The sequence below is a fragment of the Aspergillus campestris genome (assembly GCF_002847485.1).
Source record: "Aspergillus campestris IBT 28561 chromosome Unknown P168scaffold_5, whole genome shotgun sequence".
NCBI classification, from domain to species: Eukaryota; Fungi; Ascomycota; class Eurotiomycetes; order Eurotiales; family Aspergillaceae; genus Aspergillus; species Aspergillus campestris.
In genome coordinates, this window is record NW_020194340.1 from 81,672 (window position 1) to 107,605 (window position 25,934).

Sequence of the window (25,934 nt, forward strand, 5' to 3'; positions counted from 1 at the left end):
GGCTCTTCCATATGGGTAATTTCACATGACTTGCTATCCATCTTACCATTCAGTTTTTGTCCAGGTCACCTACATCCACCTAGTGCAACAAGGTAGATATCTACACAACAACAAATAGTCACAATACAGGTTGTATTCTAATATATCTGACAAGGGCCAATGCAATATGAACAGGCGGAAATAAGACCCGACTTTTCCAACACCCATAAAGAAATAGGGAACAAAACAAAACAAAAAAGGCAGCATGAGTCATGATCTACCACCCCCGCTGCGCCAGCTTATCGGCCTCAGGCATCTGCTTAACATTGATCCCGACCATAGCCTCACCCAGACCCTCGCTGACCTGCGCCAGCACCTTCGGATCCTTATAGTGCGTGACAGCCTGGACGATAGCACCGGCGCGCTTCTTCGCATCGCCAGACTTGAAGATACCCGAGCCGACGAAGACGCCATCGCAGCCCAGCTGCATCATGAGCGCCGCATCAGCAGGCGTGGCAACACCGCCCGCAGCGAAGTTCACAACCGGCAAACGGCCCTTCTCAGCAGTCTCACGGAGCAGAGCGTAGTCGCAGCCGAGCTCACGGGCGTACAGCCGCAGCTCGACCTCGGGGTCAACAGCAGACTGCAAAATGGAGCGGGCCTTAGCGATGTCCGCACTGACGGTGCGCATGTGTCTGACGGCTTCGACGACGTCTCCCGTGCCAGCTTCGCCCTTGGTGCGGATCATGGCGGCGCCTTCGGAGATACGGCGCAGGGCTTCGCCGAGGTTGCGGCAGCCGCAGACGAAGGGGACTTTGAAATTGTGTTTCGTGATGTGGTAGACGTCGTCTGCGGGTGTGAGGACCTCGGACTCGTCGATGTAGTCGACACCGATGGCTTCGAGGATCTATAACCGAGGTCGTTCGTTAGCGGTGTTTGCCTGCTCTCTGTAATGAAAAAAAGACATACCTGGCACTCGACAAAGTGTCCAATGCGAGCCTTGGCCATGACGGGAATGGTGACCGCCTCCATGATCTCCTTGATCATGTTGGGGTCGGACATGCGCGCAACGCCACCTTGAACTCTGATATCGGCGGGGACCCGTTCGAGGGCCATGACGGCGGCGGCACCGGCTTCCTCGGCGATGCGGGCCTAATTCGCTCTACAGTCAGTCCCTGACAGACGCAATGGCAGTATAATGGAGGGGATGGAGACATACCTGTTCCGCATTGACAACGTCCATGATGACTCCACCCTTGAGCATCTGCGCCAGGCCGGCCTTGACGGTGAAGTCATTGGCGGTGGCGCCGTTGGTACCGTTGGCAGACATTGTGGGGTTCGATTGGTGTGGGAGAGTATGAATCTATTCCGATAATGTGCAGAGGGGAAAAGAAGAAAGATATGGCAGAGAGATATAGTGGAGAAGAATACACGCCGATGAGTCAATGGTTGCCATTCATGGATCTGGTCACCGGTTCCCAGAGGATCCCCGATTACATACATGCCGTTAAATGAGAGTGGGTACCGTACGGTCACGTAACGGCGTTGAGTACCGGCTAGTCCGTATTCGGCCGCAGATTCGTCTGACGTAAGCGGATTCCAGCCGGGGGGTCCCTGCTGGTATGATATCCAGCCAATCAGATTGATTCCGTCCCTCATATCACAGGATTTAAACTTTTTTAAGTTTTCCGGTTTCCGTCTGTTACCGGTTTCCATCGGCTTATCGGCGGTACTGGAGGGGTACTTGGATTTGTCTGCCACTGCCTCGGGATGGGAGGTACTTTCCTGTACTGCGGATACAGACAGTATTCCGCGGAGACCGTAGATACAGGGAAGAGAGAGCTCTACATATGACACATTTGATAATCTACAACCAAAGGAAGTCAATCATTGGGGTATCTTCACAACCACTCGCCCCGTGATCGTGTCTGTCTTCAACCCCTCTATCACTCGGGCAGTCTCCGAGAACTCCAACACCTCGACCAGAGGGGTTAATTTCCCGGCCAGCGCCTGCCGCAGCAGCTCGTCCATCTGCGCATCCGTCCCGACACACGCCCCTTTGATGACCAGACCTGGCATATCCTTGTCAGCGGGGATGGCCCTGGCCTCCGGTGTACCAATGACTCACCTCGTGCCGCGCACGCCGTCGCCGAGATCGGCAGATTGAACTGATTTGGCGGCAGACCAACGCACACAATGGACGCCAAGTTCCGCACCAGGCTGGGCGCGACTTGGAAGGCCGCCTCGGTGCCAGGCACGACGAGGATCGCGTGGGCCCCTTCCCCTGTGATCTCCGCCACACGCCGGACGAGGTCATCTTCCTCGTAGTCCAGGAACACCTCCGCCCCCGACTGTAGACTCAGTGCTCGTTTGGCATCCCCGCGGTCGATGGCGATAACGCGGAAGCCACGGATCCGGGCGGCGATCTGCACCCCAATATGGCCCAATCCGCCGCCGGACCCCGAGATCACCACCCAGTCGCCGGCCTGGACCTCACCGTCGAGCTTGGACAGCGCCCCAGCCATGCTGAGCCCCGCGCAGAGCAGCGGCGCTGCCACCTCATCCGAGAGACCGTCCGGGATGGCGGACACGTATCGCGCGTCGGCCACGACATACTGCTGCAGCGTGCCAGGGACGTGGCGGCCCGTGTTCAACTGGTGGGGACAGTTATTGGGGAAGCCGCGCGCGCAAACGGAGCATTTCCCGCAGGCGCTGTAGAGCCACTTGATGCCGACGCGCTGGTGCATCATGGACGGGGATACATCCAGGCCTGTCTGGACCACGGTGCCGATACCTTCGTGGGCGACGATGGCGTTATAGGGGCCCCAGCCGAGGACGGCGCGGATTTCCGAATGACTTGAGGGTGGTTAGATGTGCGCGTCAAGGTAGGAGTAGTCTTTTTCCAGGCACCTCGGTGCCACCTCATGGCTGATCGGGGATCCTACCAGAGGCCAGTGCAGGTGAGTTTCACCAGGATCTCGTTTGGTCCGGGGGTCGCCACGGGGATGTCGTCGCGGTGGACGATCTTGGCCGCGGGGCCGGGGTTCTCGACCAGCGCGGCTTGCTGGGTAGTAGGGATGGACGTCATGTCGTAGTATTTGGAAGAGTCTATAGAGGTGATCTATTCGACTTGTAATAAGGTGATCGCGCCGGTCTTATAGACCCCGCATGGGGAAAGGATCCGACAGCCGAAGAGTGAAGATATCGGTAGTTCATCCGGCATCGTCAGTGATCCACTGGAGCCTCAGGCATGTGTTTCCATATGTCTCTGTTCTATACATTGTCCTGATATAGTGGTCAACTTGATTGATTGCTTTTTGCTAAATCATCAACAATATTTTGTATTGTTGTTTAGACAATTCTGAACTATACCGATAATTGTGTTTCTATATATATTGAAGCACGGAGTCATGTTTATAACCAAGGATGATAAGTACTGGCGATCCTTCATCATACAAAGACCTCCAGAGTAAATCTCTTCCCACAATTCTTACTATACATCATCTTTTAAATTAAAATCCATCTGTCTACCTTTATAAACCTGCTATCTACATTGTTCGCCAGCATTTGGAGATGCGGAGAATGATGATGTAAGATCACGGACTTCCCAATCAGGAAAAGAACTGCGGGCCTGTGATGCCAACGGATTTTCTGGCCGCCAACCTGTCCGATTTCTGCAGCGACCCATCTACGCGACCGTTGTTGGACACCAAAGACCCTGATACATGCAGTATCGTCCTATCAAATTGAACCTCCCTTGAATTGGTGTTAGACATTCCCTAGCATACACCCAGTCTCAAACGAGTCTTCCGACGGCAGATTTTTCAACCACCCGTCGCAAATTCCCATCGCGTGGTGCGGGGAACCACTCTGATCCAGTCAATTCATTTGAACAATAGTGGTCGAAGAATTCGGTCATCATGCCTCTCGACACCTCGACAACATACCCGCTCACCAAGCTGCGCCTCGATGGCCGTCGCTGGAACGAACTGCGCCTCCTCTCGGCCCAGATCTCCACGAACCCCGCCAGCTCGGGCTCCTCATACCTGGCCATGGGGAACACCACCATCCTGTGTTCCGTCCATGGTCCCGCCGAAGGACGTCGCGGGGATGCGACAGGCGGTGCCGCCGGGTCGTCGGAAGCGGTGGTCGAAGTCGATGTCAATGTGGCCGGTTTCGCGGGCGTGGATCGCAAGAGAAGAGCTGGAGGAAGCGATAGGTATGTCGCGCAGTCATTCAGGAGATCGCAGTCTTGACTGTTGACTAATTATTTTATCCGCCATGCAGACAATCGTCACGCATAGCAGCGACCCTCCGAGCCGCCTTCCAGTCGCATCTGCACACCTATCTCTACCCGCACAGCACGATCAGCATCCACGTCTCGGTTCTCTCCTCGGACGGGTCTCTCCTGGCTGCCGCGATCAACGCCTGTACCTTGGCATTGGTCGACGCCGGTGTCCCCATGCCGGGACTCCTCTGCGGCTGCACGGCGGGCATGAGCGGCAGCGCCTCGACACCGCGGGATCCCCACAACGACGCGCTCGACCCGCTGCTCGACCTGTCGCTACCGGAAGAGCAAGAGCTTCCGTTCCTCACCGTCGGAACGACCAACTCCATCCCAGTCGGGGAACACGCCATGGATGACGACGAGCCGGACATGAAGGTCTCGATGTTGACCCTGGACTCGAAAGTCCACTGCACGTATATCGAAACCATGCTGGCTGTCGGGATCGACGGCTGCAAGCAGATCCGAGAGATCCTGGAGAATGTCATCCGTGGGACAGGAAAGAATCGATGATCGTGCCTAGCGGAGGGAAAGGCATGGGTCTGTTTTGTCTGTATCCGAGCATGGCAGGTGTGCGTTATACCCGTCGGTTTGCAATGGGAGGTGTTGGGCGTATTGTTGATATTAGTCGCGTTATCAAAAGTATCTTTGCAATAGACATTGGGCTGTGTGGGCCAGTATTGACTTGATTCTACCTAGAGTGTGCCATGTGTCTACGTCGGGGGGTCATCAGTGGATGTATATGAACACAATTATCATAGCAAGAGTCGGTTGCCATATCTAGTGCTACATTCAACGTGGTCTAAAGTCATTCCGGATATAAATACTTCGAGGCACTTGATAATAGACGGGCCAGCGGTATACCTACCACACACTCTAGAAATCCCATCACTGCCCATATTACAATAGCTACGACCTGGCCAGTTCCACGCCAAAGGCAAAATCTTCGTGTCTCTCCATAAAACAATGTATCCAAGGTATTCATTAGGTGAGACATCCAACCATCATACCTCAGGGTGAATTTCACTAAAACCAGGTAGTAGCAAGCCCTAAGCATATCTGCCTTGACTACCTTTGAACACTGACCAGCGATAATTGTTGGCCCTCATACCACCCGTTAACATACAGTACAGCTGCCGGACAGTAGATCTAGTACTACAGGTCCATAACCTCTTCGTGATCTTGTAAAACCATAGGGCTGAGAAGCAAGGAGTCGTAGGGTTAATAGACCGCCATGTTCTAAACCGCGAGAGGCTTCAGTGAATAATTCCTAGATCGGTAGCAGATGCATCTGGTATTTCATTAAACCTTTGCCAGTGGCCAGGCTGCTCCCTATAGTATTCATTTCAAGACTGGTTCATGTTTTCCATCGCAGATCAAAAACCTAAAGGTAAAAGATATAAATAACCTCCTAAAAATAACATACTATTTAAAATACAAATTAATACAATACTAGCATATTCAGCTAAAAAAAAAAATACAAAAATACTAGCAGAACATGTCTGATCGACCTTCGGTCTTGTCCGAGCAATGTCGTTGTCGCGGCCCTCGAACATATCAGATATCGGCAATTGGCCACTGGGAGCATAGGTTCGTATACCGATTAATACAAACTGATATAAAATGTAATTATAAGAAATAGACTCGGGTGTAGATTGTGAATCAGAGAGAGAACAGCATGGGAGCTTCCTCTGCATCACGTGACGATGGCCCATGATTGGAGAACGACCGAGTCGGGGCGGCCTCTCGTCGCCAACTGATCGACCAATATCAACCATCATGGATCAATTGGCCGCTACTTTTGATAATGCCCTGGCATCGGCACATATGGATGCCGTGGATCTGATTAGGGCAATCTATATTGCCCTCACCTCGGTGGTATGAACAAGCCCGAATCCAAACGCTGCGCCAATGTTCGCGGGTCAAACTAAGTCTCCCCCAGGTCCTGTTCGCCAGCCTGCTGGACTCGTTCCATGCCCGCTTTATTCCCTACGGGGCCCGCGCCACCCCGGCGCAGACGTCTGCGCGTCAGCCAGCCGAGACTCCGAGTAGATCGATCGCGGGGCGCGCGCTCGACGTGGTCGCCTCGTGGAAGGTGCCCCACCGGTACTTCACCCATTTCTACATCGCCTCGGTGGTGGCCTCGGTGTTCTGGGCGGCTCAGGTCACGCTGCGTGGCGGCGCATTTGAAGCGATTGCGACGCGGGTCAGCCCGGAGCATCGGGATCGGTCCATGGCGATCCCCCAGATTGTCATGTGCTGGGGGTTGATGCTGGTCCAGGGAGGTCGGCGACTGTACGAGTGTTTTGCCTTTTACAAGCCGTCCTCGTCCTCGATGTGGTTTGCGCACTGGCTGGTGGGGCTCGCCTTTTATCTATTGGTGTCGGTTTCCATTTGGATTGAAGGAAGTGGTATGTTTCTATCTGATTTTGTCTTATTTCTTTGCTCTATGAAGAAAGCGACATCGACTGACCTCGAACAGGTACACTGCTGTCTCATCAGATCACGTTGGATGACGTCAAGGTAGCCAATGCGCCGTCCCTGCGCACCTTCTTGTGTCTTCCGGTCTTCTTGATGGCATCCGGGTTGCAGCACGACGGCCATCACTACCTGTCTTCGCTCGAGAAGTACACCCTGCCCACGCACCCCATGTTCTGCAGTATTGTCTGCCCGCACTACACCGCCGAATGCGTGATCTACCTCTCTCTGGCTGCGCTCGCTGCTCCGCCCGGCGAGATGATTAATAAAACGCTCTTCCTGGCGCTGGTGTTTGTCGCTGTGAACCTGGGCATCACGGCGGGGACCACGAAGCAGTGGTATGCGCAGAAGTTCGGGAAGGGATCGGTGCAGGAGCGGTGGAAGATGATTCCATTTGTATATTAATGGTGATTATGTATAGATAGACTACCAATACCATTTTTGACCCTCCCATGACCCCAGTTTAGAAGTAGATAAGGTCGAGTGGTTTGGGCAGATTGAGATGCGGAGATAGCGGAGTTTGGCGAGCAGCGACAATCGGACCGAGATTTCCACCGCGCTCCGCGGCCAAAACTTTCCCACCTGCCGCTTCTTGCTCCCACCGTCTGTCGTCCGATCGATCTGGTAGAATAATATTACTGCAGTCGGGATAGACAGCTTCTTGTGTTCTCCACCCACTGCAACCCCCAGCGAAATGAGCCCTTGATCCGGTTACCCCGATCGAGTCACTTCTTCCCGACCATGGCCCAGGCCTCCGAACCGGGGCCATCGGCCTCCCTGTGGACCAGATCTCTGCTGGTAAGCTGAATCTGGATAGGTAGTGACCAATGTCGCACTGACTGACTGACTCTCTCTCTTACGTTCAGTCCGGTGCCGTCGCTGGTCTGACAGTGGACTGCTCCCTCTATCCGTTGGATACCATCAAAACCCGCCTCCAAAAGGCCCGGCACCACACTTCCGCCCCGGCCTCGAACCTTTCTTTGAGACAAACCATCCGCGGGATCTACGCCGGCCTCCCGTCCGTCCTCCTCGGCTCCGCACCGTCCGCCGCATCGTTCTTCATCGTCTATGATGGCGTTAAACGAACCTTCCTCCCGCCGTCACCTGCGGAAATGCCCTCGCGGACCCACATCATCCTGACGCATTCCGTCGCATCGTCCATGGGCGAGATCGCCGCCTGCGCGGTGCGCGTGCCGACCGAAGTGGTCAAGCAGCGCGCCCAGGCCGGTCTATTCGGCGGCTCGAGTCTGCTGGCCCTCAAAGACATCCTGGCGCTGCGACATCCGGATCCCGCGAGCGGCGCCCGCCGAGGCTACGGCCAGGTGGTCCGGGAGCTCTACCGCGGGGCAGGGATCACGATCGCGCGGGAGATCCCATTCACGGTGCTGCAGTTCACCATGTGGGAGTCTATGAAGGAGGCGTATGTCAAGCGCGTGCGGCGATCCGCAGGGCCGGGCGCCGACGCCATTGGCCACGTCCCGGCCTCGACGAGTGCCGTGTTCGGCAGTGTGGCGGGCGCCATTGCTGCGGGCTTGACGACACCGCTGGACGTGATCAAGACGCGGGTCATGTTGGCTCGTCGCGAGGACGGGACCGCGGGACAGGAGGGAGCCCGCTCGCGCATCAAACACGTCGTGCAGGATATCTCCAAGGAGGGTGCTGGGGCGTTCTGGCGAGGCATTGGGCCGCGAGTCACCTGGATTGGGATCGGGGGCGCGGTGTTCCTGGGTAGTTACCAGTGGGCGTGGAATGCGCTGGAAGGGAAGGAGAAGTTGGAGAAGTCGGAGAACCCGATCTAAAAGTGAAGGGGAGCGAGTATATATGTGTTGTCTACGAAGCGACTGTTGTAAGATACCTAGATAGACGGTGTGATTTCCGTAGAGCTTGACTCAATACATAGAGGGACATGACAGCAGCCCGATACGTCTTCAATGTGGTGCAACGCGACAAGCATGGACTGTGTCTCAACTCGACATCTACTACTCCAACTCGTCTGTCCATGTGGGTGGATCTCAATCCTAAATTCATCTACAGTGGAGTGATTGGATCTATGTTGGGTCCGCCAGTTGCCTGCCTAAAGCGGCAAGGCCCGTCAGTCGCGTTGAATTCCGAGATCTCGCGACAACAAAACTTCTCCAGTCGTGTTGTCCTCACTCATGATTATCATCTTCCCTTCAATTCAATTCCTGGTTTTCGCCTGATTCCTACTTTTCTTGACCAGTAACGCGAAGGAGCAGCTGGGTGGACCCAACGCCAGCGCGACCGGTAAGTCCCAGGCCTGATTGGCCGCGGTGAAAATTTCTGTCGCGTCCAAGGGGGACCGCTAACTGGTTTGTCTCGTCCGGCCGCAGCGAAGCAGATATCAGTCACAAATTCCTCCCCTACCCCGCACGGCAAACAGAAAAGCGATAGACGCGATCAATCAGACGAGATGCACCCTCCATCTTCCGCCTCGCTACACAAGCGAAAAAGGCTGTCCGGCGACGCCGCGGCCGCGCCGACATCGTCCGCCGCCGCCGGGCCCGCCGTGCCTCCATCCAAGAAGGCGAAGAAGTCCTCGGATCCCGGGTCCAGCCAGGCAGAGAGCAGCAACCCGTCCTCCGGAACCGCCCCCGTGAACGCTGCGGGCGCCGAGTCCGCGACCGCAGCCGAGATCGCAGCATGGTTCAGCCAGGAGCCGCCCAAGAAAGGCAAGCATGGAGCCGCGCACGGGCAGGTCGGACACTTTGGGAAACACGAGTCGAAGACGATGGAGAAGTTCAAGAAGGATTTCTGCCGGACGCACGACATCGATGACGAGCTGTTCAACCAGATGGTGCAGCACTCGGACCGCGACAAGGAGCCGTTCCCCTGCGACACCGTCGAGAAGAAGGACATGTGGAAGCACATCTACGAGGCCCTGCCCACCCGCGACCGGCGCTCCATCTACCGCTTCATGCGGCGGCATTTCGGCTCAAGCTCGCAGCGACCGCACGATTGGACGCCGGCGCAGGACAAGGAGCTCATCCGGCTGTACCAGGAGTTCGGGCCCAAGTGGACGGCTATCGCGAAGCTCATCGAGCGCACGGACGACGACGTGTCGCAGCGGTGGAAGAACCAGCTGCAGCACCAGAGCACCATGAACCGGGGGCCGTGGTCGGAGCCGGAAGTCCAGGAGCTGCAGCGGACGCTGCAGGACGTGTGGAACGCCAAGCAGGCGTCGGGGCAGCTGGAGGGGCTGGGCCGGGACATATACGAGATGGACGACACGATCATCCCGTGGGGGCAGGTCAGCGATCGACTGAACCACTGCCGGTCGCGCCAGCAGTGCGGCGACAAGTGGCGCAAGGTGCGCCGTCGGGTTTCCTCCCTGCGCGAGAACGGAAAGCCCGACGCGATCTACGACCTGTCCGCCGAGACGAGGTACCGGAACTGGTCTGAAGCCAGGGGGTCGGATCCGAAGGATTTGCTGAGGCGCTACAAGAGTTCGAAATACGTTCACTCGGACGACGAGGAGTCTGGGCCTGATCCCCGCCCTCAGCTGAAGGCTCAGATGGAAGAGCGCATGAAGACGATGCTGGCCAAGAAGTCTGAGGGAGGGAAGCCCGAGAAGAAGAAGAAGCCCGAAGCACAGAACCCTGCGCCACAACAAGCCGAAGCAGAGACCCCTAAGGCACAGAAGCTCGAGGCAAGGAAACCCGTGAACAAGAAGATCACGTCGGTCTTCTCAGATAGCGAGGGTGAGAGTGGGAGTGGGAGTGACGAAGGTAGCGATAGCGATGGTGATAGCGAGGACGACGGCGAGTCGAGAGAGGATAGCCGCAGCACGACCAACAACCGCGATGGGAACGGGATTGTCAAGGTCGAACCGCGCACATCTACGACTACGACTGCATCTACGTCTGACGGCTCTGGATCCGACTCGGGAAGCGATAGCAACGGCGACTCCGATGGCGAGTCTGGCTCGGACAGCGACAGTGGCTCCGAGTCCAACCCTGACCACCGGCAATCCCAAGATCTCGCCGGTTCCCAGAGAATCAAAAGGGAGCGCAGCAGTTCCAACTCCTTGACCGGCCGCATGGACGTCGACGCGCCAGGTGAATTGGATGGATCTGCAGATCCTGGAGTGAAGCAAGAGCAAAGCTCTGCTAACAACTCCGACAGTGATGAGGAGGAATCAGACTCCGATGAGGAATAGGGTGGTTGATTGTTTGGAGATGCAAACATGCTGGAGCATTGCCCTCGAGGATTGATGCCGTTGGTAATATCACGAGTGACCGGATGGGGGCGATAGAGGATCCGAACGGGGTACCCAATTATGTTCGTAGTAATATTCACAGATACCATATGATTTCGGTCAATAATCAACAAGTTTCTCCCAACAACCTAATGTAGTTGACAGATGTTGAATCTGATATTAGATCTGATGGAAGCCTCAGGCCGCGAGGCGGTCTCGGCGTCGGCGGCCAAACCTCCGATCAGCCTTGCTCTTTTTCGCCATCATTTCCCGTCATCTCTTTCAACTCCTTCTCAGCCACCACTCCCACCTTCTCTCCAGCTTTGTCGCGGTCGGAAGGATGTCGCTGTCGTTGGATTGACCTTTGAACAAGACTTATATCACCTCCGGACGTTGACGCCTCATTTAACCCTCGTTTTTGGTGATCGGCGCAGTCACATCCACCATGGATCTCGCCAGTACCTTGATTCGCAGCGTTGCGCGCGCCTTCTACGAGACCCGTCATATCCTCGTGGTTGATGCGCTCTTCATCCACTCGGTGTATGCCTGGGCCTGGACTTCAGAATTAAATTAAACATCACCCTCTGACGTACTTTGACTAGGCTCCACGCCGAGGACCTCGCCTTTCTTCTGGGAATGCAGCAAAAGGATCTACGGAAACTTTGCGCCAAATTGCGCGAGGACCGACTGATTGCAGTGTATGGCCTCACGCTGGTGTCGCATGCATGGGAGGTCTGAGCTGAGCTGACTGCGATTTTATTTCCCCCGTTACAGGAGCACGCGAGCCGAAATTCGAGACGGCGCCACGCGCCCCGTCAACCGCGAATACTACTACATCCCCCTCCACCCGGTCGTCGACGCGATCAAGTACAAGGTTTCCAGGTTGACCTCGACGATCAAAGCGCAATACACGCCGAGCGAGGACCGAAAGGAGTACATCTGCCTACGGTGTGGGACGGAGTGGACGGAGCTGGATGTGCTGAGTCTGTACTCGGAGGAAGGGTTCGAGTGCCAGAATTGCGGCGCGATCCTGGAGCGGACGGAGGATGTCAAGGGCGCCGAGGGGATCGACCGCACGGGACACGAGAAGAATAGCAAGCTGATGGCGCAGCTGGATCAGATGCTGAAGCTGCTGAAGCAGATCGACTCGGTGGAGATCCCGCCCAACGACTTCGACACCGCCTGGGACCACAAGGTCGACGTCGTCCGCAACCAGCAGATCAACCCCACGCGGGCGGCCATCGTCGTGCCGCCCAAGCAGCAGGACGCCGTGCGGGGCAACGCCAAGACCGACACGTCCGCGCTGGAGATCTCGCTCACGTCCACCGCCGAGAAGACGGCCGCCGAGCAGGCCGCCGAGGCGGCGCGCAAGGCGGCCGTGGAGAAGCAGAATGCGCTCCCGGTGTGGCACACGCACTCGACGGTCTCCACCGCGGCCGGCAACGGCAGCCGGGTGAAGACGGAGACGGACGTCGACGTCAAGCCCGAGATCAAGGACGAGGAGGACCAGAAACCCAGCATCGACGAGCTCGACGACAAGGTGGCGGCGTACTACGCGGAGATGGAGCGGGAGAAGGCCTTGCAGGCGCAGGAGGACGCCAGCAGTGCGGAGGACGAGTCGGACGAGTTCGACGAGGAGTTCGAAGACGTCGGGGGCGTGTCGGCCAGCGACGCGGCGTCCCCTGCTGTGGGAGGCGGGGCGCCGACCAGTGCGCCGTCCGCCACGTCCGGGTCGGGGATCAAGCGCGAGCTTGACATGGATTCGGGTACGAGCAGCCCCCAAACGGGCGCGACGCCGTCCACCGCCGCCGACGGACCGGCAGCCAAGAAGATCAAGACCGAGCCGGAGATCAAGACCGAGCCGGGGATCAAGAGGGAGGAGCCGGCAGTCAAAAAGGAGGAGTCGGACGAGGACGATGACGAGGAATTCGAGGATGTCTAGGAACCCTTCTCTGCCCATTTGTATTATGATCTTCCTTTTTTTCAGGGAGAATAGGACGTTACACTCACCATCCTCGGCGCTGGCGCTGGAGCAAGGCGGGAGGGATATTTCCACTTGGATTATTTAGACGGTTCGATAGATTATTCTGGATGATCTTATTTTTATCCTTTATTATTATTATCATTATTATAATCAGTCTAGTGCTCGTTCTAGATCGGAATGACTATTCTATGTAAAAGGGGGGCTGGAAACAAACCGCCAACTCGTTCTCGCCCAACCAAACGCAGCCCTAAGTTGAGCGTCATCCCAGCCACCCCGGAAATCCACATGGCTGGGCTCTAGGTCCGTTTTCCCTTTTAGACACGAGGGCGCCGAGAATTTTTACTTCGTCTCTCTTTCTGTTATGTTCCATTCTTCATCCCTGGATTCTTGGATCTTTCTTGATCCTAATCCTAATCCACTATTCGATTATCAACCATACCGATCGATATAATCAACCTATACTATTGGACCAGACCGATTGACAACCCTCGTTTTTGACACACCTATACATATACACATACGCATATATATATATATATATATAAAGAGAGGAGAAAAAGACACAATGGTTCAAAAAAACATCGCCATCGCGATCATCATCATCATCCTCTTCCTGCTCATCGCCATCGCCAGCTTCGGCATCTGGGCCATGAAGAACCACGTCTCGTTATTTCCGCGGAAGAGGGCTGTCGACGAGGAGAGTGGGGCTGATGAAGGATGACATCTTCTTTTCCTACTCTTGTATTCCTCTTTCCCACGATCTATCTCCATTGCTATCTCATGACCGACTATTTCCTGAACGAACGAAACGAACGAAACCCTAATGACGAACGAACGAACGAACGAATACGCCCTCGATCTATCTATCTATCCATCGATCTCTTTTCTACCAGAATCAGTACATATCGAACGATATGACGACGCACGGCGCTAACGAAAGGAGTACCGGTTGATTTCCTGCTATCTTGTTTCTCCTATTTCCTACGGCCATGTTCAACTATGTTGATGTCTTTATTTCCCATTCTTTATTTTCCTTGATATATTTTCTCCGACATACAACCCGAGCACAGTATATGACGAGCGGTACCTGCATTTATTTATGAGTGAAAAGTGACTGTACATCAAGCATGCATACATATATGACACGATCGCGTTGGTCTTATGATCACGAATATATACTTCTTCATATTACGTTCTCTACACAGCTATATTCTACCAGAGATACGTACCTCCCTACGGTCATATCAACTGGACAAGTACTCAGCAGACAGGTTAGCGGAACTTTAGATATTAGAGCTACCAAAATACAATCACAATATAGATTTATCTTGTATATGCATGTCAATTACTATGTATCATAGACAGGGTGAAACGATATCCTCCACGTCAACCCAAAATCTTCAATCCTCCCTTCGTCTTCCCCGGCTTCTTCACCCCGTCGTGTCGCACCTTGCCTCCGGCGCCCGCTCCACCCTTGTGGCCGCCCCCGCCTCCGCCGTTCTTTCGCCCCGTCTTGTTGTTCGCCACGGGCCGCACCTCGGTGGTAGCGCGGCGAAGCAGAATCGGGTGCGACCCGATGTACTTGTTCTGCATCTCGCGCGCGGCCCGGAAATAATCATCGCCGTCGCTGAAACTGACGAACCCGTACCCCTTGCTCTTCTGCGTCCGCTTGTCGCGGATCACGCGTGCCTTCTGGATCGACGTGTATTTGGAGAAGGCCTTGAGCAGCGAATCATCGGTGACCTCGCCCGCAAGGTTTCCAACGAAGAGGCGGAAGTGCGCGGGGTCCCACTCCAGAAGCGAGGAATCGGACCACGTCTTCCCGCCGCCGGCGCGCACCACCGTCTTGGGATCCGGTTCCGGGCCGCTGGGGAACGGGTTGGGCGTGCTGGCCGCCGGTGTGGTTCCCGCTTGGGTGGTGGCGCCGGAGCCGGTGCTGGGCATGGCGGGATAGGCGTCGCGCTGACCCGGGATCTTCCCGACGGGCGGGACTTCATCCTTGTTGGCGTAGGCGCTCTGCCACTGGGCGATCTGCGCCTCCATCTCAGCATCTACGCCGGATTCGTTGGCCTTGGCGCGAGACCCGTACGGCTGATCGGCCGCAAAGGGGTTCTGGATGTGCGGAACTGCAGCCCCATAGTTGTTGTCGTTGTACTGCGCCGACCCGTAGTAGGAGGCGCCCCCCTGGTACGTTTGCTGTGGTTGCGAATAGTAGTTACCGTAGCCGGTGGTGGTTGGAGTGGAATACCCAGACGTGGTAGCCGGCGGCGCCGACACCACGGGACTGCTGTTACGGTATGGCTGGCTCGATGCTACGGCCCGCGGCTGGAATGCCGTGAAGGCGTTGTAGCCCGAGCGGGCTCCGCTACCCCCATATCCGCTACTGGTCCCCGCAGAGGCATAGGACGGCGCTGCCGAGTATGCGGGTTTGTATGACGACGGAGTGGGAGAGGGCGAGATGGAGCTGGCGGGAGGCGGTCGCGGAGGGAGCGATGAAGGAGCTTGCTTCAGACCTGGAGGTGGCGGAAAGGACATGATGAATGGATTGTTCGCAAAGAGAGAGGCGGGCGGTGGATAGTGTGATTCGCCGTGTGCGATTAGCAGCGGACACGTACCTTCAGGGTTTGACCGACGTAGCAGTCACACGCCAGACGTCACACCTGAAAAAGCCGAACTGTGGTGTCCCTGAAAGAGAGGAGGGGGGATTGATGGTTGTCGTCGCGGTCTGGAGGGTCGAAAGAGGCAAGAGGTATCCCGGACGATCGCGTTTGGGGTGGATCAAGGAAGCAGTCGTGATCCTCGAGTGGTAGTTATAATAAACCAACTGAGCAATAGGACACTGGTGGGGATGAAGATGGCGGTCGTTGGGTTGAAGTGAAGAGAGAGAATGAGAAAGAGAGAGAGAGAGAGAGAGACAGAGAGGCGAATGAGGTGGAAAAAAAGTCACGGGTGGTCTGGGTGCCTCGCCGTAGTCAGGCATCAACCTTCCTCTTCGGTCAATCCATGACATACTTTACGCTCTCTAAGCAAGATCTATGGTTTAGTCTAGTTGGTTAACAGTGTAGTTTACTTGTAGAATATACTATAAATTAGACATCTCAATTCATGTAGTGTATTGCTGGTAAAGTGGCTCTGTATGGAGATTCCCCGGTCGTGTCTACGATATATATCGATCGATCACCAGGAACTTTGAACACCGATATAAATATTCCATTGAAGATATAAACTTTGCTTCAAGTCTAAACCTACCCCAACACCTTCATTTTCTTCTTCTTCTTCTTATCATCTCCCCCCTTTCGCCCTTTTTGCCAATCCCGCCAACTGCCAATCCGTTCCTCCCGGGTGTCCTCCCACGCCTTGTCCTGCTCCCTCTTTCGCTTCCGGGCGTCGAGCTCTTCGTCTTCCTTGCGTCTCTCGCGTCCTTCTTCCTGCATCTTGGCTTTGATCTGCCTCCGTCGTCGGGCCTCCTCATCCAGCAACACCTCGACCGTCTTTTTGCGCCACTCCTTCTTGAACTCCTCCGTCTTCAGCTCCGGCGAGTCGAGAGTGTACTTGTGATCGCGAATGAGCAGTCGCCGAGCGTCCGCGATGCACTCGTCCAGGTATGTGCGTGACTTCTCCTCCATGAGGGCTGATTGCGCTTTCTTAAGGCGATCGAAGGCATCGGGGGCGGCCGGATTCTTCGTCTTATCGGGGTGAATGAGGAGGGACTTCTTGCGGTATTGGATTTTGATGTCGGACTCGGTGACTCCCGGTTGGAGGTCCAGAACAGCGTAGCTACACCATAAAAGTCAGTTTCTTGCTGAGTCTCCCAAATTCCGCCTTGCAATGGCTTCAGATAGAACACAGGAAAGAGAAACTCACGCGTCTAGCTGAAAGGCTTTGCGAATGCGATCGATCTCGGCATCCTGTCTTGGTCAGTCGCAGCTCCGTGTCCGTCCTCGGGGTGCCATACCTTGTTGAAATCCGAGGCCTCCCTCTCCAGCGAGTCCAAGATATCTTGCTCGTCGTCCGACATAATGCAGCCTGCTCTGTGAATGATGGGATTTGGTCAATCCAGGAAGATGGTTGAGCGTACATGAAGCAACGATAAGCGCGATCTTATCGGCGCTGAGTCAGCACGTACCCGCCCGGCAGAAAGGTGGGCCTGGGGCCTGCAAAAAGTCCTTTCTCACCGCCCGGCAATTCTGCGAATCTTTTTCGCCAGAAAGAAATGCGAAGAAGCGCAGTCAATCCTGGTCCTTTGTCAACAGAACGTTTGATTTCCCCCCCGACACGGCTCTATTACGGATCGCTTGCGATTTGAGTCGATCATGGCTCCCCCGAATGCACGGAACGGCAAACATGCGAAATCTCGAGATCCGTCGTTGAAACGCAAGCGGGGACAGGAGGATTTGTCCACCCTCGTCCAGAAGGTCGAGGATCTCGATATCAAAGAGACCTTCAAGTCCTTCTCCGATATTCCTCTCTCCGAACCGACCGCTTCCGGCCTGGAGGCGTCCCATTTCAAGGCCCTGACCGATATTCAATCTCGTGCGATCCCCCATGCGCTGAAAGGTCGGGACATCCTGGGTGCCGCAAAGACCGGCAGCGGCAAGACCTTGGCCTTCATTATCCCCGTTCTCGAAAACCTTTATCGCAGGCAATGGGCAGAACACGACGGGCTGGGGGCATTGATCCTGTCTCCTACGCGCGAGTTGGCCATTCAGATCTTCGAGGTCCTGCGCAAGGTTGGCCGCTTCCACGGCTTTTCGGCTGGTTTGATCATTGGTGGAAAGAGTCTACGGGAGGAGCAGGATAGATTGGGACGGATGAATATCTTAGTCTGCACGCCCGGTCGCATGCTTCAACATCTGGACCAGACGGCTATGTTTGACACCTTCAACCTGCAAATGCTCGTCCTGGACGAGGCCGATCGCATCATGGACATGGGTTTCCAGAAGACCGTGGATGCGATCGTCGGCCATCTTCCGAAAGAGCGACAGACCATGCTATTCAGTGCGACCCAAACCAAGAAGGTGTCTGACCTGGCCCGGTTGAGCCTGCAAGATCCCGAGTACGTCGCGGTTCACAATACGGCGGAGTCAGCAACCCCTTCCACGCTCCAGCAGCACTACGTGGTCACGCCCCTGCACAACAAGCTCGACGTCCTATGGAGTTTCATCCGGAGCAACCTGAAGTCGAAAACAATCGTGTTCCTCTCGTCGGGCAAACAGGTGCGCTTTGTGTACGAGTCCTTCCGACGGCTCCAGCCTGGTATCCCGTTGATGCACCTCCACGGCCGACAGAAGCAAGGCGGGCGCCTCGACATCACCTCCAAATACTCCCACGCCAAGCACGCCGTTCTCTTTTCCACCGATATTGCCGCCCGCGGTCTCGACTTCCCGGCGGTCGACTGGGTCATCCAAATGGATTGCCCCGAAGACGCCGACACCTATATCCACCGCGTGGGCCGGACGGCGCGGTATGAGCGGGACGGTCGCGCCGTCATGTTCCTGGACCCTAGCGAGGAGAAAGGGATGCTGGCGCGTCTGGAGCAGAAGAAGGTCCCCGTCGAGCGGATCAACGTGAAGGCGAACAAGCAGCAGAGCATCAAGAACCAACTGCAGAGCATGTGTTTCAAGGACCCCGAGCTCAAGTACCTGGGTCAGAAGGCCTTCATCTCCTACGCCAAGTCGGTCTACGTGCAGAAGGACAAGGAGATTTTCAACATCAAGGGGATGAAGCTGGATGATCTTGCGTCGAGCATGGGTCTGCCTGGTGCCCCGCGGATCAAATTCATCAAGGGAGACGATACGAAGGAGCGGAAGAACGCCCCGCGGGCCGCTGCGAACCTGTCCAGCGACGATGAGGACTCGGACGGTGGCGAGGGGAAGAAGAAGAAGGCGCCGAAGGAGGAGAAACAGGTGCGGACCAAGTACGACCGGATGTTCGAGCGACAGAACCAGGACGTGTTGGCCGACCATTACCACAAGCTTATCAATGACGATGGCACGATGGTTGGCGCGGCGAAGGGCGCTGGTGATGGCGAGGATGAGGACGACTTCCTTTCGGTGAAACGCCGGTACGAGGCCGGAGACGAGGACCTCGGCGTGGCAAGCGGCTCCGACGAGGATTCCTCCGACGAGGATGTCTCCGACAAGGATATCAAGACGGTGCATATTGACGGCAAGAGCGAGCTGACGATTGATTCGAAGCGTCGCGAGAAGCTGCTCAAGTCCAAGAAGAAGCTCCTGAAATTCAAGGGCAAGGGCAAGAAGCTTGTGTACGACGAAGACGGCAATGCGCACGAGGTTTACGAACTGGAAGACGAGGAACAGTTCCGGGCCAAGGGCGACGCCAAGGAGCAGCAGGCACGGTTCCTGGAGCAGGAGACCGAGCGGGCGCGGCAGGCCGATCTGGAGGACAAGGCGGTTGCCAAGCAGAAGAAGCGCGAGAAGAAGGAGAAGCGCAAGGCTCGCGAGCGGGAGGAGCTCTACTCCGACGACGAGGGCGAGGAGGTCGTGGCCCAGCTGGCCCCCTACGAGGAGAGCGAGGGGTCGGCGTCGGAGGACGACAGCCGTCGTCCCAGCAAGCGCACCAAGGTGCAGCGCCACGAGTCGGACGAGAGCGAGGACGAGCCCCGGCCCAAGAAGGACTACCGGAGAAGCACCACTCGTCCGGTCCAGGAGGCGCCCCAGATCCAGACCCTGGAAGATTTGGAATCGTTGGCGACTGGATTGTTGGGATGAAGCATGGGATTGGGCATTCCCATATAGTCGGCCGTGGACTGAACGCGGTCATTCGATTTTGTCTTTCTTGTCTATTATTGTCTTACATTTTTTCTTCACCTTTTTGTTTTCTAGTTCTCTAGCGGGATATCAAAAGCAAATGGCATGTATATAGATCGCATGAAGTGTTTAAACATCATAGTCTACTTCTTAGGGTTAGATCCACCTCAGGCATCGATGTCGTAATTATGTCCCGGAGTCACCACCTCCACGCTAAACTCGATCCAGCCATTTATCCCTCTGTCCATTTTATGAAGCGGGCGTTTTCCTCCGACCGCGGCGCTTTCATCACCAACGCTGATTCCCTCCAATTGCTTCCACAGAGCTTCCCCTTCTCCTAACCATGTGTCATTGAGTAAAGAGGTTCTGTCCGCTTGATCTCCCGTCGACTTGACGCTCACATCCGGCCATCATGCTGCCCTGGGCGGCTCGATCGCCGTGCTGGCGCATCTCGCGCCTCATACATCACCGCCCCGCGGTGCCGCGCTCGACCGCGTGGACGACTCCCTCTCGTGCGACACAATTGCGCTTTTTCTCAGCTCACAATAGCCCGTTGCGGAAACAGGACTCGAAGGAGCCACCATCGAACCAAACAGTATCACCCTCCGCCGCGGGGTTAGATTCCAAACCGACCGATCCGAAGACGAACGACCCCAAGAATGCTGTGGTCGCGCCTAAGAAGGACCTCCTTAGCGAGGCGACGCTGGGGAAACAGGAACAAAGGAAGGCGGACTGGGCGATCATGAAGGAGATGGCCAAGTACTTGTGGCCCAAGGTAATGCGTCTGGGTCTGTGGAGGGGTTCGAATGGTGTTAACCGGGGACAATGCAGGATGACTGGGGCACCAAGCTCCGCGTCGGAACGGCCTTGTCCTTGCTGATCGGAGCGAAGGTTAGTGGAAAACATTGGCGGAGTGTAATGGGTCCATTGCTGACCGGGCGACTAGATCCTGAACGTGGAAGTGCCGTTCTACTTTAAGAGCATCGTCGATTCGATGAACGTGGATTTTGCGACGCTCGGCGGCACGGCTTATACAGTTGCCGGGTCCATGATTATCGCTTGTAAGTCAGCGCGACACTGAGGTACTGATCGAGGTTATCTAACGAGGCAGACGGCGCCACCCGGATCGGAGCCACGCTCTTCCAAGAACTCCGGAACGCGGTCTTTGCGAGTGTGGCCCAGAAAGCCATTCGCAAGGTTGCTAGCAACGTCTTCGAGCACTTGCTCCGGCTCGATCTCAACTTCCATCTGTCCCGACAGACGGGCGGGCTAACGCGAGCTATCGACCGTGGTACCAAGGGCATCAGCTTCCTGCTGACGTCCATGGTGTTCCATGTGGTCCCGACTGCCTTGGAGATCTCCCTCGTGTGCGGGATTTTGGTACACCGGACACCGTCCCCCTACCGGCGAAGTTTCTGCTAATGGTCTTCCCAGACATACCAGTATGGCGCGCAGTTCGCCGCCATCACGGCGGCCACCATGGTTGCCTATTCGGCCTTCACGATATCGACTACGGCATGGCGAACCAAGTTCCGCAAGCAGGCCAACGCAGCAGACAACCGCGGGGCCACCGTGGCCGTGGACTCCCTCATCAACTACGAGGCGGTCAAGTACTTCAACAACGAAAAGTTTGAGGTTGCGCGCTACGACCGGGCACTCAAGGCGTACGAGGACGCCTCGATCAAGGTGACGACGTCGCTGGCCTTTCTGAACTCGGGGCAGAACATGATTTTCTCGAGCGCGCTCGCCGCGACGATGTACCTCGCGGCCAACGGGGTAGCTGCGGGCTCCCTGACGGTGGGCGACCTGGTCATGGTCAACCAGCTGGTCTTCCAGCTGTCCGTGCCGCTGAACTTCCTGGGCTCCGTCTACCGGGAGCTGCGCCAGTCGCTGCTGGACATGGAGACTCTCTTCAACCTGCAAAAGGTCAACGTGAACATCCAGGAGAAGCCGAACGCGAAACCGCTCCGGCTGAGCCAGGGCGGGCAGATCCGCTTCGAGAACGTCACCTTCGGATACCATCCCGACCGGCCGATCCTCCGCAACGCCACCTTCACGATCCCTGCGGGCCAGAAGTTCGCGATCGTCGGTCCCAGCGGGTGCGGCAAGTCCACCATCCTGCGACTGCTGTTCCGGTACTACGACGTGCAAGAGGGCCGCGTCTTGATTGACGGGCAGGACATCCGAGACGTGTCGCTGGAAAGCCTGCGGAAGGCGATCGGTGTGGTACCGCAGGATACGCCGCTGTTCAACGACTCGATCGCCCACAACATCCGATACGGACGGATCGATGCGTCGGACGAGGAAGTCCGGCACGCTGCGCAACGGGCGCACATCCACGAGCTGATTGAGCGATTGCCTGATGGGTACAAGACGGCTGTGGGAGAGCGCGGCATGATGATCTCGGGGGGTGAGAAGCAGCGGTTGGCCATCTCGCGATTGATCCTGAAGGACCCGCAACTGTTTTTCTTCGATGAAGCGGTACGCCTCTTGCCATTTCTCTCCGCGTCCTTCTTTTCCGTTGGATAAAACTAACTTCACAGACCTCTGCTCTCGACACCTACACTGAGCAAGCCCTACTGCAGAACATCAACAGCATCTTGAAGGAGAAGACGCGCACGAGCGTATTCGTCGCGCACAGACTGCGGACCATCTTCGACAGCGACCAGATCCTCGTGCTGAAAGACGGCCACGTAGCGGAGCAAGGGTCGCACCGTGATCTGCTCGATCAAAACGGCATCTACGCCGAGCTGTGGAATGGTAAGTACCTCATCCAGGACATCCGAACGCGCCGCTAACCATGCCTGCAGCCCAAGAGATGTCGCTAGGAGACGCGGAATATGAAGAGACCGTCTAACTGAGGCGAGGGACATTGCCAAGGGAAGAAGACGTAAGTTAGATCGGATCACTGGTGTTACTGGATTGGGGTTACAGATGGTTGTGTTTGTATTTTCTTCGTGCATATTTTGGGTCCCGTTGGGATGTCGTATATATATTGACAATAGATATTGATTCTATCATACTCACGATATACAATTATAGTAGACAACCATCTACCAATTATTTGGGAAGCAATGGTTTGATTTGATATATTATAGGTGGGCTTCCTCATATATTGTACTATCAAACTAGATCAGCCCATCTACTTAATATCACTCCCTCCTCGCACTCCACCGCAGTCGATACCCATTCAAACCCAACCTCTGATGATCATGATACTCGTCCTTGCTCACCTCCACTCGCCATCTCGTCCCCGTGGACTGTCCGACCTCCTCCCACAATTTCAAAATTGTCTTATGGGTATGGACGGACATCACCCCATTGCCAGGCACAACGCCTTCTCGCTCCTCACAACGGGCGAAATTCACCCCGACGACAAGGTCGTCCTTCATCCCGGGGAGAACCTTCAACATGCGCTTCACGAGCTCAACTTGACCCTTCCAGTCCCACACATGCAAGAAATACCCAGTATTAATCACGCGGAACTTTCCCTCGCCCAACAGACTGTCAACCAACCCATCCTGCATAAAATCCCCGACTACAAAAGAACTCCCCAACCCATCCCTATCCCGAAACAACTCATACCCCAACTCAGCGAGTCCACGATGCGGATCCAATCCGCAGAGATTCTCGCTCGGCGCGCCGTCATACACCATCCGTCTGATATCCTGTCCCACCCCGCACCCCAGATGCAGCATCCTCTCGCCGTCTTGCACCCGCCCTAGAATGTCTCCGTACGCGGGCGATAGGGCGATCTCGAAGTCCACGAACCAGAGCTTGCTGAAGTAGGGATAGGGTGCAATGGTGAAGCCGCGCTTGGCCTGGTTCTTGTCAGGAAGTCTATTTACAGGGGTAAGGGGAGAGGGGAGAAGAAAGGAGGGGTACAATTGTGTGAACGTGGGATGGGAGTAGGGAGGGGGCGAGTCCGGTGTAGTTTTGGAGCAGGGTGCGCGCTTCGTCGCTCATGGAGGTGGCGGATGCCATGCGGGCGTTCCAGGTGTTGTAAGCTTCCATTTTGCGGTCAGTTTGGAGATAGTATTTGTTGACAGATACAGCCGACTTGCTCAAGGGAAAGTTGTTCATTCAATATATTGAATGAAGAGGATGGCGGTTATAGACGGAGACTGCGCCAGCCCTAATCCAGCCAAGCCAACACAGCCTTGTCGTTGAGCATATGATCTATATCATGAGCCTGTATTATCGAACTATAATCAAACTATCATACAGATACTACCGCCCCAGTAATCTCACCTCCACCCACCGCAGTGGTGGATAGATGAGCGCCGTGAACCCCACCGACAGCCATATCCCCAGATCGCACGGTGCAGGGAGGGCCCTGGTGACAGGACCGACGAAGTACGATTCGGACTATATCATCAGTATAATAAACTCCAAGAATGAGGTGCCAAAAGCCTACTTACCATTCCGAGAACCCCACCCAAACAGCCGAGCAGGAGACTTCCCCCCGCAGCAACCCCAACAGGCAGTCTCACTCTGCAGTTCCACGCCGTCCAGTCGACGACACGACCACGACGGAAAATCCACGTCTCCTCGAGACAGATGGCCAGCCATGCTACAATCCAGTACGCCATGAGCGGGAGGAAGTTCTCGAGGATCTCGCGCAGGTAGGACCGGCCCAGGATTGCGCACACGGTGCACAGGCCGATCTCGAGCGTGGTCAGGAGCGGCCGCGGGATACGCGGCCCGTACCGGCCTAGCATCTGCAGGTTCAGGCCCGCCGAGTATGTGCATGGAATGTTGTTCGACACCGTCCCTAGCATGAGGAGCACGGCGCAGAATCGCCCGACTCCGCCAAGGGGTGTTAGTGAGTTTGCAAGCAGGGCGCCCGGGGCGGTGGTTGCCACCTCATCTGGGTAGGTGATGCTGGTGGCGAGGCCGACTCCTACCACAGTGGTCAAGACGGCCCCTATGCTGGTTGCGCTGGCAGCGGCGAGGACCATGCGTGTGGTGGAGGTCGACGGGGAAAAATAGACGAAGTAGTCTGCGCTGGAGGGGGCCCAGGTGATAGCGGAGGAAAAGCACAGCGAGAAGAACGACAGGCGGTTGGCCACGACCTTAGGGGAAGATTCCAGGGACTGAGAGCGACTGGTGTCGAAGTGTGGTCCCGCGCAGCCGATCGTGATGCACAGCACTGCGGCCTGCACGGCCCATGCGTATCGCGTGTAGAGGTGGAAGAGAGGCATGCCGAAGGTTGCGACGCACCATGTTAGGACGGCGACGATGACGATGCCTACCGGGACGGCGGTGCGGCCGTTGGACATGGTGAAGAGGATCTGCCCGCCTAGGATGCCGTTGACCATGGCGTAGCCCAGCATTGTGAGGACGTTCAGGAGACAGCAGATCTTGCTAGGGTAGTATCCGATGAAGAAGCGGGTTGCGACCTAGGGATTTAGCGATTGGCGCAACAAAAGATGTGTAGCATACCTACCAGTGTTCGATTGCCACTGCGCGGTCCCAAGGTGCTCATGTAGGCCACTCCAAGACTGCCCAGGACGCCCCCAAATACAGCACACCAGACAGAGTCGTGCCAGTCCAAGCCATATAGCGACGGCCCGTACAGTCCAACCAAGATATTGTTGCCGGTCAGGAAGGAGCTCAACCACAGCATGAAGATGCGATGGTAGTCATTTGGCCCGGGGGGATGGCGCTCGTACACTTCGACGCGTTCAATGCCTCGTTTCTCTAGGCCTGATAGCCGACTAAGCTTGATCGCACACCGTCTGACCGGAGAGATCTTTCGATCAGAGTCGATCGATTCGGTGACTTGCACGATTTCCGATTTGACCCCCGCGTCCTTGAGGACCTCAATCGGCGTGGGACCTTGTTCAATGTCTGCCATTCTGTCTATCTAACTAGCAGGAGCCTAGGATATCAACTGGCGGGGATTAAACCAGTCTATCAACGAGTGTACCATATCACTACCCCTGGGGTAAGCCAGACAGTTTTATACTGTACCCATTGTCAGTCACCTTAACCAGGGCAATCGCCCGCATGGACCTAGACCCAATCGAACCGTCAAGAAGGAAGAAAAAGATCAGAAAGAAGAGAAAAGAAATTGGTGGATGCCTAATATGCACCCATAAGAAATTGTCTCGTACAGTTGAGAGGGTTCCATCCTGTATGCAAGGATCGCATAGGGCTGGTCTGCTGATCTGGGGTCACATCGCAATGCATTCTTCTACCGTCTAGGGGGTGGCGCGT

The 25,934-nt window shown here is 55.9% G+C and overlaps 13 protein-coding genes across 13 annotated transcripts; 7 read left to right on the forward strand and 6 right to left on the reverse strand.

Moving 5' to 3' along the window:
- Positions 1–117: 117 nt before the first annotated feature.
- P168DRAFT_267179 (pyridoxal 5'-phosphate synthase subunit PdxS) lies at positions 118–1,309 on the reverse strand (the record flags this gene model as incomplete). Its single annotated transcript, XM_024835021.1, has 3 exons — positions 118–886; positions 949–1,131; positions 1,199–1,309. The coding sequence occupies 3 exons, from the start codon at positions 1,307–1,309 to the stop codon at positions 257–259; spliced, it is 924 nt and encodes a 307-aa protein (XP_024693207.1). The 3' UTR covers positions 118–256.
- Positions 1,310–1,866: 557 nt separating this feature from the next.
- On the reverse strand, positions 1,867–3,067 carry P168DRAFT_267180 (zinc-dependent alcohol dehydrogenase; the record flags this gene model as incomplete). The annotated part of the gene is made up of 3 exons (XM_024835022.1): positions 1,867–2,051; positions 2,108–2,835; positions 2,925–3,067. 3 exons carry the CDS (start codon positions 3,065–3,067, stop codon positions 1,867–1,869), a joined length of 1,056 nt encoding a protein of 351 aa, XP_024693208.1.
- Positions 3,068–3,656: 589 nt separating this feature from the next.
- On the forward strand, positions 3,657–5,040 carry P168DRAFT_267183 (exosome non-catalytic core subunit SKI6). Its single transcript, XM_024835023.1, has 2 exons — positions 3,657–4,198; positions 4,267–5,040. Exons 1-2 carry the CDS (start codon positions 3,900–3,902, stop codon positions 4,775–4,777), a joined length of 810 nt encoding a protein of 269 aa, XP_024693209.1. The 5' UTR covers positions 3,657–3,899; the 3' UTR covers positions 4,778–5,040.
- A 988-nt stretch (positions 5,041–6,028) lies between these two features.
- P168DRAFT_251340 (putative 3-oxo-5-alpha-steroid 4-dehydrogenase) lies at positions 6,029–7,147 on the forward strand (the record flags this gene model as incomplete). The annotated part of the gene is made up of 3 exons (XM_024834262.1): positions 6,029–6,142; positions 6,207–6,675; positions 6,747–7,147. The coding sequence occupies exons 1-3, from the start codon at positions 6,044–6,046 to the stop codon at positions 7,145–7,147; spliced, it is 969 nt and encodes a 322-aa protein (XP_024693210.1). The 5' UTR covers positions 6,029–6,043.
- Positions 7,148–7,352: 205 nt separating this feature from the next.
- P168DRAFT_251342 (putative mitochondrial carrier protein (Pet8)) lies at positions 7,353–8,658 on the forward strand. Its single transcript, XM_024834263.1, has 2 exons — positions 7,353–7,540; positions 7,609–8,658. The coding sequence occupies exons 1-2, from the start codon at positions 7,484–7,486 to the stop codon at positions 8,539–8,541; spliced, it is 990 nt and encodes a 329-aa protein (XP_024693211.1). The 5' UTR covers positions 7,353–7,483; the 3' UTR covers positions 8,542–8,658.
- A 222-nt stretch (positions 8,659–8,880) lies between these two features.
- P168DRAFT_326438 (uncharacterized protein) lies at positions 8,881–11,063 on the forward strand. The gene is made up of 2 exons (XM_024841120.1): positions 8,881–9,007; positions 9,094–11,063. Exon 2 carries the CDS (start codon positions 9,174–9,176, stop codon positions 10,917–10,919), a length of 1,746 nt encoding a protein of 581 aa, XP_024693212.1. The 5' UTR covers positions 8,881–9,007; positions 9,094–9,173; the 3' UTR covers positions 10,920–11,063.
- A 195-nt stretch (positions 11,064–11,258) lies between these two features.
- P168DRAFT_289525 (putative transcription factor TFIIE complex alpha subunit) lies at positions 11,259–13,046 on the forward strand. The gene is made up of 3 exons (XM_024837016.1): positions 11,259–11,498; positions 11,561–11,656; positions 11,733–13,046. The coding sequence occupies exons 1-3, from the start codon at positions 11,404–11,406 to the stop codon at positions 12,898–12,900; spliced, it is 1,359 nt and encodes a 452-aa protein (XP_024693213.1). The 5' UTR covers positions 11,259–11,403; the 3' UTR covers positions 12,901–13,046.
- Positions 13,047–14,267: 1,221 nt separating this feature from the next.
- P168DRAFT_289527 (RNP domain protein) lies at positions 14,268–15,817 on the reverse strand. The gene is made up of 2 exons (XM_024837017.1): positions 14,415–15,817; positions 14,268–14,370 (listed from the first exon to the last, which is right to left on the reverse strand). Exons 1-2 carry the CDS (start codon positions 15,475–15,477, stop codon positions 14,291–14,293), a joined length of 1,143 nt encoding a protein of 380 aa, XP_024693214.1. The 5' UTR covers positions 15,478–15,817; the 3' UTR covers positions 14,268–14,290.
- Positions 15,818–16,157: 340 nt separating this feature from the next.
- On the reverse strand, positions 16,158–16,993 carry P168DRAFT_267198 (putative molecular chaperone). Its single transcript, XM_024835024.1, has 3 exons — positions 16,898–16,993; positions 16,807–16,850; positions 16,158–16,719 (listed from the first exon to the last, which is right to left on the reverse strand). The coding sequence occupies exons 1-3, from the start codon at positions 16,958–16,960 to the stop codon at positions 16,188–16,190; spliced, it is 639 nt and encodes a 212-aa protein (XP_024693215.1). The 5' UTR covers positions 16,961–16,993; the 3' UTR covers positions 16,158–16,187.
- A 208-nt stretch (positions 16,994–17,201) lies between these two features.
- On the forward strand, positions 17,202–19,832 carry dbp4 (RNA-dependent ATPase HCA4). Its single transcript, XM_024837018.1, has one exon. It carries the CDS (start codon positions 17,256–17,258, stop codon positions 19,671–19,673), a length of 2,418 nt encoding a protein of 805 aa, XP_024693216.1. The 5' UTR covers positions 17,202–17,255; the 3' UTR covers positions 19,674–19,832.
- Positions 19,833–20,030: 198 nt separating this feature from the next.
- atm1 (ATP-binding cassette Fe/S cluster precursor transporter ATM1) lies at positions 20,031–22,682 on the forward strand. Its single transcript, XM_024835025.1, has 7 exons — positions 20,031–20,487; positions 20,544–20,603; positions 20,659–20,773; positions 20,824–21,092; positions 21,147–22,193; positions 22,256–22,472; positions 22,523–22,682. The coding sequence occupies exons 1-7, from the start codon at positions 20,125–20,127 to the stop codon at positions 22,567–22,569; spliced, it is 2,118 nt and encodes a 705-aa protein (XP_024693217.1). The 5' UTR covers positions 20,031–20,124; the 3' UTR covers positions 22,570–22,682.
- A 182-nt stretch (positions 22,683–22,864) lies between these two features.
- Positions 22,865–23,726, reverse strand: P168DRAFT_326444 (class I SAM-dependent methyltransferase; the record flags this gene model as incomplete). Its single annotated transcript, XM_024841121.1, has 2 exons — positions 22,865–23,533; positions 23,598–23,726. The coding sequence occupies 2 exons, from the start codon at positions 23,724–23,726 to the stop codon at positions 22,865–22,867; spliced, it is 798 nt and encodes a 265-aa protein (XP_024693218.1).
- A 216-nt stretch (positions 23,727–23,942) lies between these two features.
- Positions 23,943–25,572, reverse strand: P168DRAFT_234767 (purine-cytosine permease family protein; the record flags this gene model as incomplete). The annotated part of the gene is made up of 3 exons (XM_024833427.1): positions 23,943–24,080; positions 24,134–25,114; positions 25,162–25,572. The coding sequence occupies 3 exons, from the start codon at positions 25,570–25,572 to the stop codon at positions 23,943–23,945; spliced, it is 1,530 nt and encodes a 509-aa protein (XP_024693219.1).
- Positions 25,573–25,934: the final 362 nt, after the last annotated feature.

Excerpts from the sequence above, each read along its gene's own strand:
- P168DRAFT_267183 (XM_024835023.1), top strand. The coding sequence starts at position 3,900 with ATGCCTCTCGACACCTCGACAACATACCCGCTCACCAAGCTGCGCCTC. Across the intron at positions 4,199-4,266 it reads AGAGCTGGAGGAAGCGATAG|ACAATCGTCACGCATAGCAG; the intron begins GTATGTCGCGCA and ends TCCGCCATGCAG.
- dbp4 (XM_024837018.1), top strand. The coding sequence starts at position 17,256 with ATGGCTCCCCCGAATGCACGGAACGGCAAACATGCGAAATCTCGAGAT.
- P168DRAFT_251342 (XM_024834263.1), top strand. The coding sequence starts at position 7,484 with ATGGCCCAGGCCTCCGAACCGGGGCCATCGGCCTCCCTGTGGACCAGA. Across the intron at positions 7,541-7,608 it reads TGTGGACCAGATCTCTGCTG|TCCGGTGCCGTCGCTGGTCT; the intron begins GTAAGCTGAATC and ends TCTTACGTTCAG.
- atm1 (XM_024835025.1), top strand. The coding sequence starts at position 20,125 with ATGCTGCCCTGGGCGGCTCGATCGCCGTGCTGGCGCATCTCGCGCCTC. Across the intron at positions 21,093-21,146 it reads CCCTCGTGTGCGGGATTTTG|ACATACCAGTATGGCGCGCA; the intron begins GTACACCGGACA and ends TGGTCTTCCCAG. Across the intron at positions 22,194-22,255 it reads TGTTTTTCTTCGATGAAGCG|ACCTCTGCTCTCGACACCTA; the intron begins GTACGCCTCTTG and ends CTAACTTCACAG.
- P168DRAFT_267198 (XM_024835024.1), bottom strand. The coding sequence starts at position 16,960 with ATGTCGGACGACGAGCAAGATATCTTGGACTCGCTGGAGAGGGAGGCC. Across the intron at positions 16,851-16,897 it reads AGGCCTCGGATTTCAACAAG|GATGCCGAGATCGATCGCAT; the intron begins GTATGGCACCCC and ends TGACCAAGACAG. Across the intron at positions 16,720-16,806 it reads AAAGCCTTTCAGCTAGACGC|CTACGCTGTTCTGGACCTCC; the intron begins GTGAGTTTCTCT and ends TTTATGGTGTAG.
- P168DRAFT_289527 (XM_024837017.1), bottom strand. The coding sequence starts at position 15,477 with ATGTCCTTTCCGCCACCTCCAGGTCTGAAGCAAGCTCCTTCATCGCTC. Across the intron at positions 14,371-14,414 it reads AGGCGGGGGCGGCCACAAGG|AAGCCGGGGAAGACGAAGGG; the intron begins GTGGAGCGGGCG and ends GACGGGGTGAAG.
- P168DRAFT_326438 (XM_024841120.1), top strand. The coding sequence starts at position 9,174 with ATGCACCCTCCATCTTCCGCCTCGCTACACAAGCGAAAAAGGCTGTCC.
- P168DRAFT_289525 (XM_024837016.1), top strand. The coding sequence starts at position 11,404 with ATGGATCTCGCCAGTACCTTGATTCGCAGCGTTGCGCGCGCCTTCTAC. Across the intron at positions 11,499-11,560 it reads GCGCTCTTCATCCACTCGGT|GCTCCACGCCGAGGACCTCG; the intron begins GTATGCCTGGGC and ends TACTTTGACTAG. Across the intron at positions 11,657-11,732 it reads GAGGACCGACTGATTGCAGT|GAGCACGCGAGCCGAAATTC; the intron begins GTATGGCCTCAC and ends CCCCCGTTACAG.